The following is a 19,956-nucleotide window of genomic DNA, read 5'->3' on the forward strand; positions in this document are numbered from 1 at the left end:
AGGAAAATAGGGGGAAAAAACCCTGCTCCACCACTGCTGCCTCCCCCTGCCCCCCCCCACCCCCCCCCCCCCCCCCCCCGCCGCCCCCTGCCCAGTGAGCCAGGTCCACTACATTCAGGCTATAAGACGCACCCCCGTTTTCCTCCCAAATTGGGAGGTGCGTCTTATAGTCCGAAAAATTCGGTAATTCTCTTACTCGCAAATAGTGCTGGGTTTTCCCCCCCATTTTCTAAAAAAAATCCAATCAGAGAATCTCTCTCCCTTTAACAAGAAAGTTGAATCTGCTTTTATAAAAAATTGTAATTACTAATATATTTGGACTTATTCCTACCATCTTAAGTTGTTTTCTATTTACTATACCTTTTTTTTTTTGCCTTCCTTTTTCTCTTTTCCCACTTGCTATTGCTCAATCACATTTTCTTTATTCCCTTTTATATCTTATTTGCAAATATGTATTTAGCTTCTATTCCCTTTTATCCTTACCTGTTAACATACATTACTTAACAGAGGTTAAAGTTAATCGTTATTTTTGTCATCCCCTTGACCGTGGAACACCCTACCTCTAGTCTCCCTTCTTTTGTCTTCCATGTTGTTGATTTTTAATTTCAGGGAGGCAGTGGAGTTTTCAGCACCTCAGAGCCAGATTGCCTGAGTTTGGACCCTAACTCTGCCACACACAAGTTGTGTAACCCTGGGTAAGTGTAACCTCTGTGGGCCCCAGTTTTCTTACCTATAAAATGGGGGTAATAAGAGTCTCTGCTTCGTAGAGCTGTTAAAAGGGTTGAGTGAGTTAATACAAGCAAATCGTTTAGAGTGGCGCCTGCACGTGGGCGGCATTCAGTCAGTGGTAGGTGCTGTGGTTGTCATCATTTGCATTGTGTTTAACCTCCGCTTCTCACAGCCATTTTTAAACGGTCAGTGCATTTTAGGGGTACTGGCACATGTCTTTTTTATTGAGATATAATTAACATGCCATACATTGAGCTTAAGTTTTCTGTTTTAATAGTCTTGACAAATAATCTACTCTTTAGTGAACACCCAAAGTAAGATGTAGAACAGCTTCATTTCCCCAGAAAGGTCCTTTGTATCTCTATTCAGTTCCCTTCCCCACACCACCCCAGCAACCTCCACAGCCACTGTCTGATTTTTATCACCGCAGATGAGTTTTGCCTGTGTTTCTGTCACCTGTAAACCGTCATGTAGTATGTGCTCTTTTGTGCCTAGCGTTGCCTTAACATTATATTTTTAAGATTTATCCATGTTGTTGCCTCTATCAGTAGTTCATTCGTTACTCTTGGAAACCATGTATACTTCCACCAGCAACATATGAGAGTTCTAGTCCCTCCACCTCCTCGCCAGCATTTGGTGTTATCAGCCTTTCTGATTATAATTTCTCTAGTGAGCGTGTTTAGCAATTTCTTTGCTTGCTACTTGCTTTTATTTCTTTTGCATTCTATACCTTCTTTCTGATTCAGTTTCCTTCTTACAGTAACTCTTTCATTGACAGTCTGTGGGTCTCTTGTCTTTGTCTACAGATGACTTTATTTCAAACTGGATATAGATACTTGGTTGATTGTTATTTTCTTTAATATTTGAAAACTTACTCCATTTTCTTCTGACATTTGTTTTTCTTAATGAGAAGTTGTATCAGTCTAATTGTCATTCTCTGGTGCATTTTCTCTTGGATTTCTTTATCCAAGAGAAAATTTTTTCCCCTGTGTTGTTAATATTTTGAAGTTTTCATTATAAAGACTTATGTCTGTCTTTAATTCTAGAAAATTCTCAGAAATTATATCTTCCATTTGCTTTCCCCACATGTTCTCCATTGTCTTGTCTCTACCTGGAACACCCGTTAGATGCACGTGTGACCTCCTTATTCCGTCTTTGACGTTGCTTCACCTCTCTTTAATATTTCTCTTTTTTTTAACTCTACTACCTTCCAAGTAATTTTCTGAGGCTTCTCTTCCTAATCACTAATTTTCTCTTTAGCTACGTCTAACCTATGTAATTCATCAATAGATGAATTTTGGTGACGTAATTTTTTATTCCTAAAAGTTTTTTTCACCTGTCTGTTTTTTCACAGTTTTGTTTTTCATATGGCCTTCCTTTATTCTTTCTGTTTATTAAAATGAAACAATTTTAGCACTTTCACACTATTCTGTAACTTTTATGATTTTCAATTCTTGGGAATGCTCTTTTCTTCCTTGGTGACTCATTTCTTTATGTGACTTTTTATTTTTTGACATTTTGGGGTGGTGCAGGGGGCCTCCTATACCTATCTGGGCAAGGTCCCTCTTGTTTGATTTTTGTTTTTCTCCCTTACCCCCAACCCCTGCTCCTGTTTGCCTCCCCACTGTAGGCACCCAGTCTGATGTATTTGATAAAATGTCTTTAGCCACATATGTCACTTTATGTACTAAATGGCATTGTTTTGAATGTGTATTTTTGACTTATGTATATAAATGATATCATGCTCTCAATCTCCTTCTCTTTCTTACGTTTTCACTCAGCACTGGGCATTTCAGATCTATCCGCGTTTTGGTCTACATAGCTACTTGTTGCTTCTTGGCAATGCACTGCATCCCATAATCCGCATCCTGCACACCCACTTCCATTCTTTTAGTGACGGCCATCTCAATGGCCTCTCATCTCCCTGCCGCCACAGCCAATGCTCCGGTGATACTTCTGGCCTATTTCCTTATGTGAGAATTTTTCTACGCTGCATATCTAGGAGTATGAGTCCTGGGCCTTAAGGCACATTTTATGTATATAATTTAACTAAGTGTTACCAGAATGTTTTTTCAGAACAGCTGTATCAAGCCTTGCGCCCACCAGTGGTGCCCTAGATGCAAATCCGTGTCCACCACAGGTTACTGTGAGACCTTGGAGAAACTGCTCCACCTCTCTGGGCCTTCGTCTCCCCATCGGTAAACGGGGATAGTAACAGCATCTGCCTCTCATCAGGCTGTTAAGAGGATAAAATGAGCTCATGTATATAAAGTATATAGTGTCCTTCCCGAATATGATAAACCTCACGATAAATGTTAGATGCCATTGTAACAACTACTGTTACTATAGTTGTTATCAATTAGGTAAGCTTCTCCTTCTCTGAATTGCCTAGTTACGTCATTGCCCGTTTCCCATCCCCGACCTTGGATTTCAATTTTGTTCTTAACATTTGCAGGAACTCCTTAAATATTCTAGATATTGATTCCTTGTTGCCTTTAAACTTTGCAAATATTTTGTGCTTGTTCTACCATTTGTCCATTTGTCTGTTTATTGTGTCTACAGAGTTCTTCTGACAGAAACCTTTAGTAATCAATATAGTCAAATTTAGCCTTTTCCCTTCTTTCTCTCTCTCTCACAGCTTTTGGTTTAAGAAGTTTCCCTACCCCCATTCAAAGATACCCTCTGCCATTTCCTACTGTCAGCTTTTGCACATTTACCTCTCACACTCCTGCTTCCGCGTATGGCTTGTAATAGTGAGCTCTTCTCTGCGTTTTCCTTTTTCCCTGTGTGAGTCCGTGCCTAGGGTTATGGAAGTAATCCTGTTTTTTTTTCTGTGGCATGTCAAAGACCAGTTTTTATATTAATTTTTCAGCTCAAGATTCCTGGATGATAGAAGGGGTAAATTTGGATTTTACACCTCCACGGCACAGGCCTTCACTTCAGATTTCTTGCAGGTACCTTTTCCCCTACTCAAGGCCTAGGTAATGAGCGGCTTTATGGCTGTTCGCTCAATCAGTGAGCGGAGATTTTTTCAGACTGCGTTTCAAGGAGGGGTAGGTGATTGAAGCTCTTTGTGCAAGCATCTGAGTTCCAACTCCCCCACTCCATCTGCTTAAAGCTGTATTTCCAGTCTCCACACGAGCATTAATGTTTTGTCCTCCAGGCCCAGGGCCTGTATTGGGGTTGGAAACCCCCAGGGACCAGCATGGTCTCATCTTCCATTTACTGTTTTGGCTTTGATTTTGATATCTCTTTCATTTCAGGTGTCTCAGGAGTTCTTTTCTTTCTTTCTTTTTTTCTTTTTTCTTTTTTAGCTTGACTATGTATTTTTTAAGCATTTTTTGTTTTATTTTATCCACCATCTCCGTGGGAGAAAAGGTTCACTAACATCAACTTGCTGTGCCATTTTGCCAAAAGTCTGTTCTTTAATTAGTATTCCTGTTAATTTCAGTACAATTTCAACTTTCAGCGTTGCCAACATACATTTTTTAAGAAGCTCCTGATCACCCTTGAATGTTTTCTGCCTTAACTAGCCCCACTCTCCTTTTATTGGTCAAATTTATAGCCATGTTTTTAGTATCTATTAATTGGTAAGCCACATAATTCTGTTCAGTTTTTTAACCTGGCTCAGTTGCTTATTCTGCTAAAATTATTCTATTTTCTCTTGTAATTTAGTTGACAGAAGTATGAAATAGCTCTGACCACAAGGTCCTGTAGTTGATGTTCGAAATACCTCCCTTTGGATCATTGGTGTATCTTATTGTTTAATCTGTTGGGAGATACTCTCTCTGGAAAAAAATGACCAAAATATGAATTTTAAGTTTTAGTTTGTCCTGCAAATGTAATTCCAATCACTTCTTATTCATAAGAATGTTTAAAGGGATCTAATGTATGATAAGTTAATTTTTAATTTTTCAGAACTATCTGCTTTTTTCTAAAGATAACCCCTCCTTTTGCCTGCGGTCGATATTACAAGGTTTTTTTCCTGTTTTCCACAAGTACCAGAAGATACAGATTCCAGTCTTGCTTGTACCGCTGCTACTATTGCAGCAAGTCAGTTGGCTCCTTGGCCAGTTTCTTTATCTGTTTAAAAAAATGTGTGCATTTTTATACAGCGAATATTAAGACAAACTGTACTCAAAGAGTAGGGCTGGGTGTTCATGAAGATGCTTGATGAGCATACTGAAAAATTTTATGAATTTCATGAATACCCTACAATATTAGATACCATGGTATGTTAGATAGGGCTTGGGGTGATTAGAACTGAAAAATTTATGTTCATTTTAGGAAATTTTTGTAAAGAAATGACCTTTATTTGTTAGAGCAGTTCTAGGTTCCCGGCAAAACTGAAAGTACGGAGCTCCCAGGTAACCCTGTCCCCCACACACGCGCAGCCTTCTCTAAAACCCCACAGCACAACGAAGCGTTTGTACTAATCAGGAGCCTCCTCTCCAGGTCATCACCCCCCGAAGTCCGACGTTCCCGTTAGGGTTCAGTTTGGGTGTTGTGTGTCTTCCGGACTTTGACAAGTCTGCAATACCCGAATCCAGCGTCGTGATGTCATACAGAGTGGTTTCACTGCCTGCAAATCCTCGGTGCTCTGCCTCTTCCTCCCTTCCTCACCCCACCCCCCGCAGCTGACCTTCTGCCTGTCTCCGCAGGGTGCCTCTTCCAGAGCGCTCCGTGGTTGGAGTCACGCAGTGTAGAGCCTTCAGACTGGCTTCTTAGACGTTTGAATTTCCCCCATGTCTTTCCATGGTTTGATAGCTCTTTTTTTTTTTTAGTGTTGGGTAATACTCCGTTGTGTGGATGAACCACAGTTCATTTATCCACTCACCTGCAGGGTACCTGGGTTGCTTCCAACTCTTGGCAGTTATGACTAGAGTTGGCGTGTCTCGCACAAAAACATCTACATGCAGGTTTTTGCGTGGACGTGGCTTTTGGTTCATTCGGGTAAACACGAAGGGGCACTGTGCTGGGTTATGTTGTAAGGGTGTGCTTAGTTTTGTCAGAAACTACTAACTGTTTCCCAAAGAGGCTGTACCATTTCACCAGCCATGAATACAGCCTCACCTGCTCTTGGTGGTGTCAGTGTTTTGGATTTTGGCCATTCCAGTAGGTGTGTAGTGGTGCCACATGGTTGCTTTAATTTGCAATTCCTTATGAAATATGATGTTGAACACTTCTCCGTATGCTTGCTTGTGGTCTGTGTATCTTCTTTGGTGAGATGTCTGTTAAGATCTTCGGTCAGTTTTTAATCAGGCTCTTTGTTTTCTTACTGGCGAGTATTAAGCATTCTTCGTGTATTTTGGATAATAGCTCTTTATCAGGTGTGTCTTTTGCAAATATTTTCTCCCAGTCTGGCCTCTCTTCTCTTAACAGCGTTTTTCACAGATCAGAAGTTTCTACATTTTAGTTAAGTCCAGCTAATCAGTTATTTCTTTCAGGGATCCTGCCTTTGGTGTTGTACCTAAAGAGTCATTGCCATACCCAAGTGCATCTAGGTTTTTTCCTGTGTTCTTTTCTCGGAGTTTTAGAGTTTTACATTTTAGATTTAGGCCTGTGATTCATTTTGAGTTAAATTTGTGAGGGCTCTGAGCTCTGCGACTAATTTTTTTTTACTGTGGATATCTACTTGTTCAGTCACCATTTATTGAAAGAAAACTCTGTCTTTGCTTCATCGTACTGCCATGGCTCCTTCTGGCAAAGAGCAGGTGACTGTATTTTTGTGGGTCCGTGTATCTGTTTTTTCACAGTGCCTCACCGTCTTGGTCACTGTAGAGCCGTGGTAAGTCTTGAAGCCAGGTAGTGTCCGTCCCGCCCTCTGCTCTTCTTGAGTACTGTGCTGGCCGCTCTGGGCCTTTGGCTCTCCGCGTGAGCTTCAGACTCTGGCACTGTCCACAAAATGACTCTCCGGGGTTTTGATTAGGGTTGTAGTGGATCATAGACCAAGTTAGCAAGTACTGAAATCTTGGCAGCACTGAGTCTTCCAATCCATGAATATAAAATGTATCTCCATTTTAGTTCTTCTTTGATATCTTTCATCAGTTCTGTAGTTTTTCTCACATACATCTTGTATATATTTTGTTAACTTGTTCCTAAGTATTTCATTTTTTAAATTTCTTTCTTGGGTGCTAATAAAATGGTTATGTCTTAATTTCAAAGCCCACTTGTTCATTGCTCATATGTAGGAAAGCTATTAACTTTCGTGTATTTACCTTGCTATCCTAGTTTATTGGTTTTTTATTGATTCTCTCAGATTTGCTACACAGACGACCACATTATCTGTGGACGAAGACTGTTTCATTCATACATGTTCTTTGCTCTTCCTGCCTTCCTGCATTAGCTGGAATCTCCAGTTGGGTCGGTGTTGGATCGCGCTGGTGAGAGGACACACCCTTGCCCTCTTTCTGACCTTGGTGGGCAACCCTCAGGACTCTCACCCTGGAGTGTACTATCAGCTGTGGGGTTTTAATAGAATGTTCTTTATCGAGTTGAGGGAGTTCCCCTTTATGCCCGGTTGCTGCGAGTTTTTATCATGAATGGATGTTGGATTTTTTCAAATGCTTTTTCTGCGTCTATTGCTGTAATCATTAGTCTGTCATTGTTACAGTTTCTTCAGCCTGTTGATGTGGGATTACATTTATTGATTTTCAAATGTTGGACCAACTTTGGATACCTGGGATAAACCCCACCCACTCACGGTGTATAATTCTTTTTCTCTATTGTTGGATCTGATTTGCTGATATTTCGCTGTTCCTTTCTCTCTTTCTTCTCCTTTATACATTCGCATTGCACGTATGCTTTGCCATTTGTAGTTCTTTCACAATTCTTGGATATTCTGCTCTGGGTGGTTTTTTTAAACGCTTTTTTCACTTTGCTTTTTAATTTCGTCAGGGCCTGTTGCCCTGTGCTCCGGCCCCACGGTCCTGTCCTCAGCTGCACCCGCCCACTGACGAACACGTCCAGGGCGTTCCTCATTGCCGTCAGTGTTTCCGATCTCTGGCACGTCTTTTTTGTTCTTTCTTAGAATTTCCGTCTCTCTGTTTACAGTGTCCATCTGTTCTTGCATGTCGTCTGCTTTTTCCCTTAGCACATTAATCACGGTTTTAAAAAATTCCTGGTCTCACCATTCCTGACATATCTGACTGAGGTTCTGGTGCTTGTTCAGTCTCTTCAAATGGTTTTGTTTTTTAATTTTTTTTTTTTGCCTTTAGTATGCCTTGCACTTCTTTATGAAAGGCAGGCATTGATGTGCTGGGTGGAAAGAACTGTGGTCAGGAGGCCTCCAGGGTGGGTGGCGAGCTGTGGCAGGGGCAGGCCTGTGTCTTTGGTGAGCAGGTGCCTCTGGACGGTGGGCCTCCCCAGTGTTTCTCAGTCACCCCCACGCCTGGGTGGTACTGGGTGTCCAGAACGGGAGAAGCTGGGTATTTTAGGTTAGGCTCTGGTAATACAGTGTCTCCGGAGGGACGCCTTGTTAAGAAGAACGGAGTGTTGCTATATTTTTTAAAAATGGCTGGTTCTCCCCTTCCCCTCCTAGAAGCAGGAGGGAATTTTTCTCCAGTATTTGCTGTGAGAACCCCGTAGAGCTCCTGGAGGTAAAACTCATAAAACCATGACTGGGTGTCTCTGGAATTTTTACCGCCCAGACTGGTCCTCGCGGAGCCTGCGGCGGGTCGTCGGTGTCAGTGCCGTTCTCCCTGCGGCCCTGGGGCCTGCGGCTGTGTCCATGGTGGGCCCCTGCCCTGAGCAGCAGTGAGTCTCTGTCCCCGCCTGTCTGTCTCTTCGGTTTTAGGGGCAGCAGTTTTGCCCTGGACCTCGCTTCTCTGACTCATCTAAGAAGAGTTGTTGATTTTTCACTTTGTTTAGGTTTTCACTTGTTGTCAGGACGGAATAGTGACTTCTAAACTCCTTACAAGACAGACTGGAAACCGGAACTTGGAAGCACTTTATTTCTATTTTTATGTGTCAGTTCCAAATGTAAAATAAAGAAATAATGGTGGCGCAGACAGGGCATTATCCATAATCCTGCTAACAAGGCAACCTGCGCTGTTTTGACATATGTCTTCTGCCGGGGTTTTTTACTGTATTTTTTGCTTTATTTTTAGTGAGATTATACAATTTTGTTGTCATCATAAGATCCTCAAGCCCAAAACTTAACTAGATGTCACCTTCCCTAAACTATCTTTTCCTTGTGTTATCTGGATCGTTAGGGTGGTCGGTGACACGGGCTGTGAAAGAATTCACAGAGAGAAGAGAGTGAAGAGTAAAGGTTTTATTTTTACTTTTCCGAGGGAGGGACAGGGCTGAGTGCGGAGAAGCACCCGAGCACCAGCCCTGAGGGGTCGGGCTGGGAGTTTTACCCGGGATTATCGGGCGATGGGCGGTTGCGGAGGAGCAGGGCGTGCCGCTTGTTTCCCTGTTATCTTTGGGTGCGGTCCGGTGGTCATTTGTGACCTGGTCTGTCCTGTCTGGCAAGTTCCTGGATCCTCTATGCCTTCAGGGCGCTTCCAGGAATTTTCTAGTCCTGAGAATAAAGGCCCATAAAACAATTAGGGTCAGTCATGCTTTCTGGGGTCCAGCCAGCTCTGGGAAAGAGGGCCTGAGAAAGGGGCTTTTGCCTGTTGTGGATCACCTCACCATCCATCCTCACACACCAAACCAGGAACCTGGGGGTCTCAGCCGTTCAGACCCGAAATGACGACAGTTGTACTTTCTAAATATTGTTGGCTGTCTCCTTCTCTCTTCTGTTACCACATTTCCTGGTCAAAGCCCTCATTGATTTTTTACCCCTTAAGTCCTGCAATAATAGTGCCTGTCTTTGGCATTATCCCCCTCAAATTCTGTACAAAGCTTTGTTAGATGATATATTTAAAACACATGTTCGACCATGTGACTTTCCTGCTTAAAGCCCTTTGCACCCTTCACTGGCTCCTCGTTGCCTCTAGGATAAACGCAAGCTCCTGTGTGGGGCTCACAAACCTCTCTGTGGCCAGCGCCCCTGCCTGCCTCTCCAGAGTCATCTTCTGACACTCCTGTCCCCTGCCTTTCCCCTCTCACTGAACTCCTTCTACCCCATCTCCTCCCCTTCTGCCCCCGCCTCTTCCATGTTTTCTTACCTGTGTGCCTCGTGGAGGCTTCCCTGCTGGGAATGCCTGTTTCTCTTTCTTTTCGCCTCGTCAGTACCCACTCTTATAGACAGGTCAGCTGTCAGCTCCTACTCAAAACTTCACTCCTGAACTTTCCTGCTCCCTAAACCAGGTTTCTAGGTACAGATCTGTATCATTACGTTATCTCCCATTCATGTATTCATTCTACAACTAGCCAACAATGTTTGTGTTAGGCAGAGTTTTAAGTACTGGGATATAGAAAATGAGAAAAAAAATTAAAAAGAGGTCCTTCCATGATAGAGCTTACATAATGAGCAGTAAAAAATATGTCAGTAGGTGATAGATACTACCGTGAAAAATCGAGTAGGAGGGAGGGGGTGTTCTGAGGTTGCAGAGGAGGCAACTGCTTCCAGGACATGGTCAGGGAAGGCCTCACTAATAATGGCCTGTGAACAGAGCCCTGGAGGAGATGAGGGAGGGAGCCCCGCGTACCTGTGAAGAGACCCGGAGGGGGGGCTTGCCCGCTGTGTCCCCGATCAGCAAGGGAGCAGTTGCTAAGAGCAGAGCCGATGAGGCGGAGAGTGGCGGTGGCATTGCAGAGCTAATGGCAGCCAGACTGTGAGGGGATGGTGGGCTGTTGTCAGCACTGGGGCTTTGGCTTTTACTGTGAGACCCGAAACTATGGAGGCTTTTTGCAAAGAAATGACAAGATAGGCTTTGGGCTAAAAAGATCACTCTGACTACCGGGTTGGAGACAGAGCAGGGTAGGGGTAAAGCTAGGAAGGGGCGGAGGTATGGGGACCAGTCAGGGCATTGCTGCAGTAATCCGTATAAAAGGTCGTGGGGGCTTGGACTGACCACGGCAGAGCCAGCGGAGGCGGTGACGAGTGGTTGGATTCTGGATGTATTTTAAAGGAATAGCCAACAGGATTTATAAAGGATTGGATATGGGGTATGAAAAGGAAACAGGAGACAAGGTTGACTTCTAGGTTTTTAGCCTGAACAGCTAACTAGAAGGACAGAATTGCTGTGAAGTGGGGAGGATGGCAGGGAGGTTTTCGATAACAAGTTTAGGAAACCTGTCAGGCCTCCCGTCGGAGATGCCAAGTGCATGGTGGAGATAGAAATCTGAAAGCTGTCAGCACTTAGAGATTTCCCAGTTATTGCGTCAGGCGAGAGAGAAGATAGGAGGCAAGAGAATCACTGAGTCCTGGAGCACCCCAAACTCTAGAGGCCAACGTGACGCAGAGGCATCTGACCAAAGGCAGCTGAGCAAGCCAGTGAGGCAGGAGAAGGAGAGAGAGCAGGAGCAAGCGGAAGTGCATTTTAGTGGGGGTGGGGGGTGATGACTCGCGTACAGTGTTGCAGGGTAGAGTAAATGAGGGCATGTGTTATGAGTCTCTGCTTATAAATTTGTCTCCTTCATTTGGCTGAGAACTACGGCATTTTGCCAGGTATAATGCCCACCCACGTTTTGGTGCTACCCATGTATATAATGTGCACTCTTATGTCCCCCTCAAAAAATTGGGCGAAAAAGTACACGTTATTCACGGCAAAGTGTAGTAATTTGGAGCAGGAGCACGTGCAGCAGCGCAGGTACTTATGGCGTTGGAAGCGGTGAGACACGGGCACGCAGTGCAAGGGCTGCTTTCCCTAGGCCAGTTCTCGCGGCCCCTCTGCTCACTCACTGCTGGAATGGGGAGGATGTGGTGTCCTCTCCATAGAGTCATCCTGAGGATTAAACGAGATCATCCAGGTGAAGCACTAAGCACAGCCCTGTTCTAGTTAAACACGTGATGGTTATATCAGCATTATAAATTTCATATACTCGGCACTGTGCCCCTTCATGTTAAGCAACATTTGTTAAATGAATGAGTGAATTGCCCTTTTTGTTGGTTTGTTTTCATAGTTTATCCTCAGCATTTCCTGGCATGTTATGAAGTGTTCACACAGCCTTTTTGGGTTTCTCCAGGATCTGGTGCTGATCCTCAGAGAGTGGGTGCTGGAAAGAGAGGACGAGAAGCCCCCAGGGCGGAGCCGGGGCCATGGAGCTCCCCAACTACAGCCGGCAGCTGCTGCAGCAGCTCTACATGCTGTGCAAGGAGCAGCGGTTCTGTGACTGCACCGTCTCCATCGGCGCCACTTACTTCAGGGCCCACAAGCTCGTCCTGGCTGCCGCCAGCCTCCTGTTCAAAACCCTGCTGGATAGCACGGACACCATCTCCATCGACGCGTCCGTGGTGAGCCCCGAGGAGTTCGCCCTCTTGTTAGAGATGGTGTACACTGGCAAGCTGCCCGTGGGCAAGCACAACTTCTCCAAGATCATCTCCCTAGCCGACAGCCTCCAGATGTTCGACGTGGCGGTCAGCTGTAAGACTCTCCTGACCAGCCTTGTAAACTGCTCCATGCAGGGTCAGGTGGTGAGGGGTGTCTCCGTGCCACCCTCCGAGTCGCTCAGGGAGGGGTTGCAGAAGCCAGAAGCAGAAATCCTTCCCTCCGACGGAGCGGGAGAGCTTCACTCTTCCCCAGAGGGTTCTATGCCTGCGAAAGTCGGGACCCAGGAAGCCGTCCACCCGGTTGCACAAGAGATGAGCGTGGATCCTTCCCCTGCCCAGGAGATTCAGAGGGGTGCAGACGCCATAGGGGAGACTCCTCACACCGCTGCAGTTTGTTCTCCCTCCCCTGTCGCACAAGCCTTTGGTGAGGCGAAGGCGGCCGGCACAGAGCCAGGTAATGCTCGTGCGAGCGCTGTTTCGTGATCTGTCCTCCTGTCCTCAGTTACTGGGTTCGGTGCTCTTCATGAGTTTTTTGTTTCCTTGATAAATCTACCAAAGACCGCTCTCAGATAGGGTACCAAGGCCCAGTGCATGACTCCCACTGGAGCATTCTTCTTTTAAAAACGTCTGTCTTTTTGAGTGTTGCAAGTCTGAAGCCGAACTACAGAGCAGGAAAGCGGTATTGAAATAACAGTGTACCGTTTCTGATAACTTAGCCATCGCTTTAACCAGGAGGAGGATGTCAGAGGTCCTGTTTCTACTTCTTGGAACTGATGTGCTAGACGTCAGTTACAAATGCAGTCTGTGAGTTAATGGTTCTCAGATAACTTAAAGTCTTTAAAATCATTTCAAGTAATGAATCACTGATTTTTTAAATTTTGTTTTGTTTTACATTCAGAGGATGAGAGGAAATACCAGCTGAATTTTCTTCTAGAAAATGAAAGTATCTTCTCAGACGCGCTCTTGGTTACCCAGGATGTTTTAACAAAACTAGAGGAATGTTCAGAAATCAAAGGTGTACAGAAGGAGGTAGGTACCATGAGTTTTATTTGCTAGCTTAGTGTTCTCAGGGTACCAGATCCACTTCCCAGACGGGGCAGAAATAGGAAAATGCAAAATCCTCCAGAGTCTCAGGTTTGTTTGGGTTTTTTTTTACATTTATGCTGTAAAGGGCAGTCTTGCAAAAGTACTAGGTAAGATACTTTCAAAACAAAATTCTATTTTGATTACCAGGTGAATTCCAGCTTACAACCAGTTTTGATTCTTAAGTGACTATGCCATTCCCTCCGATTCATCAAGGTTAAAAACACCAACAAACCCTTAACACACAGTACAAAGAGGACGTGATGTACACTCATAACGGATCGCACCGGACCTTCGGGATGCAGTGGCCACTTCCCGATGTCAGAACAATAACGGCAGACGCTTATTGAGCGGTGCTGCGTTTTGAACACGTTATCTTGTTTAATCCTCACAGAAATCACTGAGGTGGATACTATTTTGCTATTTTTTTAGCTCTGTTTTATGGATGAGAAAACTGTCTCAAAGAAATGATGTAACTTGGCCAAGGTCACAGAGCTAGTAAGACTCTGAGCAAGAATTCAAACCTTAACATTGATTTCGAGCAGTTTTCTTACAGGTTGAGTTAATACTGTCTCCTAACAGGGTAAAAATGATGTGCTTTACCATGTATGTGGAAATGCTTAGGAATTAACTGATGGAAAACTGCCAAATGGTTATCATACCCTATTTTTTAGCTGACTTTTTTTCCTTCAATATCTCAGTGAGACACGTCCCCACCTGGGGGCTCCCTCACCTCCTAATTCCTCATGACCTTGCAGGATTGACTCTGGGGCCACTTTGGGACTCCCCTCGCCGCCCCTTTCTCCCAGGGCAGAGTGAGAGGACACTGTCCCTACGCCCCCCCACCCTGCCCCCCGCCACTCCTGCAGGTTTTCTCCTCTGATTGGCGGGGCAGGGTTGGGAGGTTGCCCATGTTGCTGTAGGCATTTAGTTTTTGTTAGTTACTATTTATCCAATGAATAAATGCCTTCTAATACTTAAACGTATTCCTGATATATAGCAAATTATTTTTTTTAAAAGTCAAAGTCAAGTATTTATTTTAACCATAGTTAATATAACCATTGGCTATAAATTGTTTTCTTAAGAGAGAAGCTATTTACAAGACTAGACCAACCCTGATGACTCTCTTAGGGGAATTTCAAGTTGTAAATCCTTGGTATTCTTTGTACCCCTTATGCTGGAAGACATTATGGTTTTATGTTTTTGCACGTGGATGTTCTCTTAACTGTTCGCTCCATCCGGCACACCTCTTTATTTTCTTTCCTAAGACTTTCTCCTTGAGTGTGGCTGCAGACAGCAGCACCGTTCCTGAGATCAGCAACACTAAAGTTACTGTGACGCCTCTGCACTTAACTTGAACTGGGTCTTACGCGTTTTTTCCTAACACTGGTGCCTGAGAGGATCTGGCACGTGACAGGCACTCAGAAATGTGTACAGACACGGATTCATTTAACGTTTTTCTCCTCCCAATTCTTGTCCTGATCCTCTGATGGTGGTAACATTAATAGTGCTTGAGAGAGCACTGGGTCGCTGTTGGCGATCGTTACAGGCTTATGTAACTTCTCCCGGTTTTAGAGGTCAGAGGAAGAGTTCTACAAACCACGTGGCGGCTGTGTTTAAAACTGATCGTTACATTCCATAATAAACCTTCCCACAACTGAGAGAAGAAGGAAAAAGACGCTTTAGGAACTAAGATTAAGTTAAATTATATAAATAGTTAGGGAGGTACTGCTTTGTGCTTCGGCCCTGCTCATGTTTCTCTTTTGACTTGCTCTTAGACAGCTTGATTGAAGTGTGATTGACATACAGTGAGTGACCTGCAAGCAGAACAACAACAACTAGCATAGCCCACCAGACAACTTTACAACTGTGGCTGAAATGTAGAATGGTTCTCAAATACACCAAACGTTGAAGTCTTTTGGTGATTCCTGTAGTTCGGTGACTTCTGTGTTACACATGTGGCAGGATTCCTTTGCTGTTGGACATTCTGTAAGGATAGGGATCCAATCTTATGTTTTCCTAGCAACCAGCTCACTGCCTGGCACATGCCCGTTGCTCAGTAAATATTTGCCGAGTCAAGGGGTAAGCAAATAGTAACACTTGGGAAAAATGGGTTTTCAGTGACCCCTCAAAAGTTGGAGAGGTGTCAGCAGAGACACTGTGACATCTACCGTCATACTTTAGGAGTTGTGTGAGCTGTTAATTTACCAGCAGTGCCTCACAAAGTGTGGTTTAGAGAGAGGAAAACTAGCAGCCCATGGGGAACTTGTTAAAGATGGAGATTTCCAAGTTCTGGCCCAGCCTAAGAATCAGAGTCTCTGGAAGTGTAACTAGAGGTGTGCATTTTTAACAAGCACACCTGATGAGTTTTATATGCACTGAACAGCTGTTCTACAGACTGACGGCTTTGTCTGAGACACCGTACCTGCAGTTCAGGAAGCTACTTCCAAGAGGGCGAGGCACCCATTTGAAAACGTGACTTGCAAATTGTGCCTGAAGTAACAGCACACCAGCTCATGTGTAGGGGTAGATGACCATGGCGCTAGGATATTAACAGGCATTAGTTGAAAAGAGGTTTCAAGGTCAACTGAAGTCTAAAACTGCTGTGTTAATGAATAACAAGCAATAGCAGTCACCACCTACTGAGCTCCTTCTCTGTGCCTGGCATTTTAGTGGGAGTTTTATGTAAATGACGTTCATATCACAGCGATTCTACAATATCGGGGATGACACTCCCATTTTACAGATTGGGACATGAAGGCTTACAAGAGATGAAGTTGCTCAGGGTCAAGAGGCTAGTAGAGCTGGATACACTGTATGAGGGCCCCCCCCCCCCAGAATGGGATTTATTTATAAAAATTTGTATATTCTTACATGTTTCAACTTCAGTCACCTTCAAAGTACTCTCCTAGGGGATATTTTTCCTACTGCTCAAAACAGTTTTTGAACTCATTGATTTTTGATGCCTTTTAGTGCTTCTGCCATTTTTTGTTTTACCTTTTCCACATCAGCAAAATGTTTCCCTTTGAGGACTTTTTTCATTGGGGGAAACAAAAAAAAGTCACTTGGGACGAGATTGGGTGAATAGGGAGGGTGGGGCACGAGGGGTCATGCTGGTTTTGGTCAAAAACTGCTGCACACCCAGCGCGGTGTGGGCAGGTGCACTTGTAAATCACCTGTCATGAAATGGGCAAAGGCATTAAGTCTTCAAAAAAATTCACTGAAGCCAAACTCAGCCTCTGACAACAACGCCAGTTGGTGCACTGTTAGAGATGGGTCCCCAGAACACTCGCCTAGTGGGTTAAGCCTGTAGTAAGTACAAGGGGCCCGCCCTTCAGAAGATAATTCCAGGTTTTTTTGGGTTCTGCCTCGTATTTTTAGTTCCCAAAGAACTTTGAGTTGTTGGCAGTGGTGGTTATTTGGTTAATCATCATAACATAACTTGAGAGAGCTTATTAACATGAAAAATAATCTGTCCTTAGATGTGTAATTTTGAGACTTGATTTAAGGCTTGTGAGTGATGTTCTAATTGACATGGACCAGCCTGTCCTTTTTCTGAAAAACAGACAGGGGGCGTGCAGCTGGCCTGGGCCGAGTTAGGGAGAGCCCCGGGAACCAGTGTCCCAGCTGTTTTATTTCCTGAGATAAATGATGAAAGGCCGCAAAGCCTTTCCCTGGGCAGTGATTGCAGCAACTGCGAGAAGAGGCTGGGCTGCTTGAACCGTGTGAAACCGAAGCCAAAACTGATTACAGAGGAGTCTCTTGGGTGCTGAGATGGGGCTGTGTCTTCTGTCTGCCTGTGTCTTAGTGTAATATGCCCCGCCCACTAGGAAAAGCAGGTATGACCTAGGAGGCTTTCTGGCCGAACTTAGTAAAATCTCTATTAAAAGGCAAATTCGGACTTTTTTCAGCTTTTACACTAGAACTTTTCATTGTCTTCTTTATTCCTAGCCATGTCCCTGCTTTTAATTAATGGTTATATAGCAAAGTGAGTCTTTCACTAGAATAAGGTGATAACTTTTTCTACATTGACTTCCATGCTGTTTGATCCACTTTTATCTGAAGTTCTAGAAAGACTCCCAAAGCTGAAGATGTAGTAGCATTTTTTTTCTTCAACTTTGTTTCAAAAGCAAACAAGTCTCGTCTTCTACATGAATGGAATGTTTTCAACTGTGTCGCTGCTTTGGAGGTTTGTCAGAAGTGCAGGCTGGTGGTCTGTGTCGCTGACGGGGTAGCCTGGCCCTCTTGAGAAGTGAGTTTCTAAGATTCATTTTGCAGGTCTGTAAGCGATGAAACAGGTTGTTTTCCCAAACCTCCTGCGTGCTAATTATCGAGTCTAAGATATGCTGCCATAAATAGAAGGCCCAGTGGTGCCATGGCAAGGGAATGTCATTTGGTTAAACGTTTATCAAGCACCTACTGTGTACCAGTCTCTACTAAACATTGGGACCCAGAGCAATGCTGCAGGCTCTCCAGGTACTACTCAGTGTTCAAAGTAATGTTGACTCTAGTCAGTCCAAGAGGATCCACTGTAAATGGATTTGGTTACGCTCAAAATCTGGGAGATGGAACTGGGTAAAAAGGGCGCCAGGTCGATGGAGTGAGCGCAGTGTTCCTTCCAGGCTACTCTGCTCGCTTGCCCAGTGACGTCGGACAGGTCACTTCACCCCTCCGACTCCCACTTAACTAGTCATAGTAAAGCCCCCGGAACTGATGTAAAGTCATCGGCACGCCCGCAGTGTCCGGGATGGCGCTGAGCTGCGATGGTCTGTGTCGTGGTTGCTGGTAGCATTCAGGGGAACACGAGCGATCGAGACTGGAGTGTGACCGTGCAGGCCTGAAGGCAGTATGCAGACAGTTGGGAATTAAGTAAAGTCAGTGAAAAGACCTGAGTGCAAGGGGAAGATTAAGTGTTTCTTTCCCATCTAATAGAGGGAGAGTCTTTAAATATTTTACTCAGATAAAAAAGCTTTGATGATCCATGTGACTATGAATCGGTATGAATTTATTGAAGTGCCTTTAACTCTGAGAACCAGAGGAGTCCCAAATGTGTGGCTAAAGAACAGAACTCTGTTTCGGGTCATGTCCTCGGGTTCCGTCACGTGAACAGTCAGCGAGCCCCAGCCTGTGGCAATCGTGACACCCTTCTGTTTAGGCAGATACAGCCAGTTCGGAAATGCTCACTCCACTGTGGAGCCCCCAGGCAGGTGGGGGCTAGTGGGGTAACAGTCACGGCTGCTGCTGGCTCCAGTGCAGGCCCCCAGTAGGCTCTGGAGGAAAGAGCAGAGAGCAGGGCCATCCAGACCACTGACTGCTCCCCCCGCCCCCGGCCCCTTCAGCAGCACACCCCTGCCTCCCTTCCCAGATGGTCACCCTCGCGTCACTGCTGAGCGATGAAGTTAACAAATGTTTTAATTTCACTGCTGAGTAGTTCTGCAGAGGAGGAGACAGCAGAGGGGATAATGAGAAGCACATCAGATGCCACCATCAATGAAAGCTTTTCTTCCCCAGTGGTTCAAATGATGATGCCAGACAAATTAGATGCTGAGAAAGGTGGATTTGGGATATTCGGAGAGCTTCGGGTAAACAAAGCTGGCCAAGTATAGGATGAGATAGCTATGTGCTGTATCAGTTATGATGCACTAAAGAAAGGAAGGAAAGGAAGATAAAGGGAAAGAGACATGTTTACTAAGGGCATTAGTAACGAGTGAGTTTCTATTAGTTATCAATTACTGTGTAACAAGTTAAAGTTTAGCAGCTTAAAATAACAAACATGTATTACCTCATGGTTTCTGTGGGTCAGGAGTCCAGGCCTACCTTAGCTGAGTCCCTGGCTCAGGGTCTCATAGGACGGTGTTCAAGGTGTCAGCCGGGGCTGCAGACCTCTCAAGGCTCAGCTGGGAGAGTGTCTCTTTCTAAGCTTGCTCGCGTGACTTTTGGCAGGCTTCGGAAGAGCCACTTCCAAGTTCACTCACTGACTGTCGGCCCCTCTGTAGGGCATCTCACAGCATGGCATCTTGCATCCAGGGCAGGACAGCCACAGTGCACACAGAGGCAAGACAGGGGTCAGAGGGACCTAATCTCCGAAGTGGCATCCCACTTCCTTTGCCATATTGTCTCCTTAGCTACTAGGTTCGGCCCAAGGGCAGGATGCCTGGAGGCAGGAATGTTGGGAGCCATTTTAGAGGCTGCCTACCCCAGGTCCCTGCTGCTCTTAGGGCCATTCTAAAGGAACTGTGGACCAGCTAACCAAAGGACGACGGGTTGGAAAAATGTGATTGAAGGGGATTAAGCATTTAATTGGTATCTTTATCTCATTTATTTCATTTTATTTTTTAAATAGAAGCCAGTTCATGGTAGTTACTTACTCCAGTAAAATCTTAACGTGGATGACTAAACCATGTTTTACCTAAGTTTACTTGGGAGATGACCAAAAAACACAGGGACCTTTAAAAAAAAATGTTTAATTGAGCTTGACACAGTCATCCAGCAATCAGGAAACAAGCTAAAGCAAAACTTAGAACACAAAGTCCAACTGATTTATAATTCCTATTCATTTGGGACACGGGGAAAAGTCTCTCTAGACAAAAATTTTAAAACATGTAATTACTACCAGAATTTATAACTGACTAGCTTAACTTTGCAAGTGTAGATATTGATGAGATCCTATCGTGTGTGCGGGGGTGGGGGGGGTAGAAAACTCTTAATTTTGCTCTTTAAAGACTCATGAGAAAGCTGTTTTCTTTCATAGTACCGAC

General features: G+C 44.6%; 1 protein-coding gene across 3 annotated transcripts in view; it reads left to right on the forward strand.

Annotated features, from left to right (window-relative positions):
• Window positions 1-19,956, forward strand: part of ZBTB40 (zinc finger and BTB domain containing 40) — a 59,916-nt gene that overhangs the window by 15,719 nt on the left and 24,241 nt on the right. For 2 of the 3 annotated variants that reach the window (XM_024554349.4, XM_045190644.3), the window contains exons 2-4: window positions 610-695; window positions 11,812-12,569; window positions 13,014-13,144. In XM_024554349.4, the coding sequence (XP_024410117.2) occupies window positions 11,885-12,569; window positions 13,014-13,144 (816 nt within the window). In that variant the 5' untranslated portion in view covers window positions 610-695; window positions 11,812-11,884. The remainder of the gene's footprint in view (window positions 1-609; window positions 696-11,811; window positions 12,570-13,013; window positions 13,145-19,956) is intronic. The other variant, XM_024554350.4, reaches the window with a different exon arrangement.

Source organism: Desmodus rotundus, chromosome 3 (assembly GCF_022682495.2).
Source record: "Desmodus rotundus isolate HL8 chromosome 3, HLdesRot8A.1, whole genome shotgun sequence".
Classification (NCBI taxonomy): Eukaryota; Metazoa; Chordata; class Mammalia; order Chiroptera; family Phyllostomidae; genus Desmodus; species Desmodus rotundus.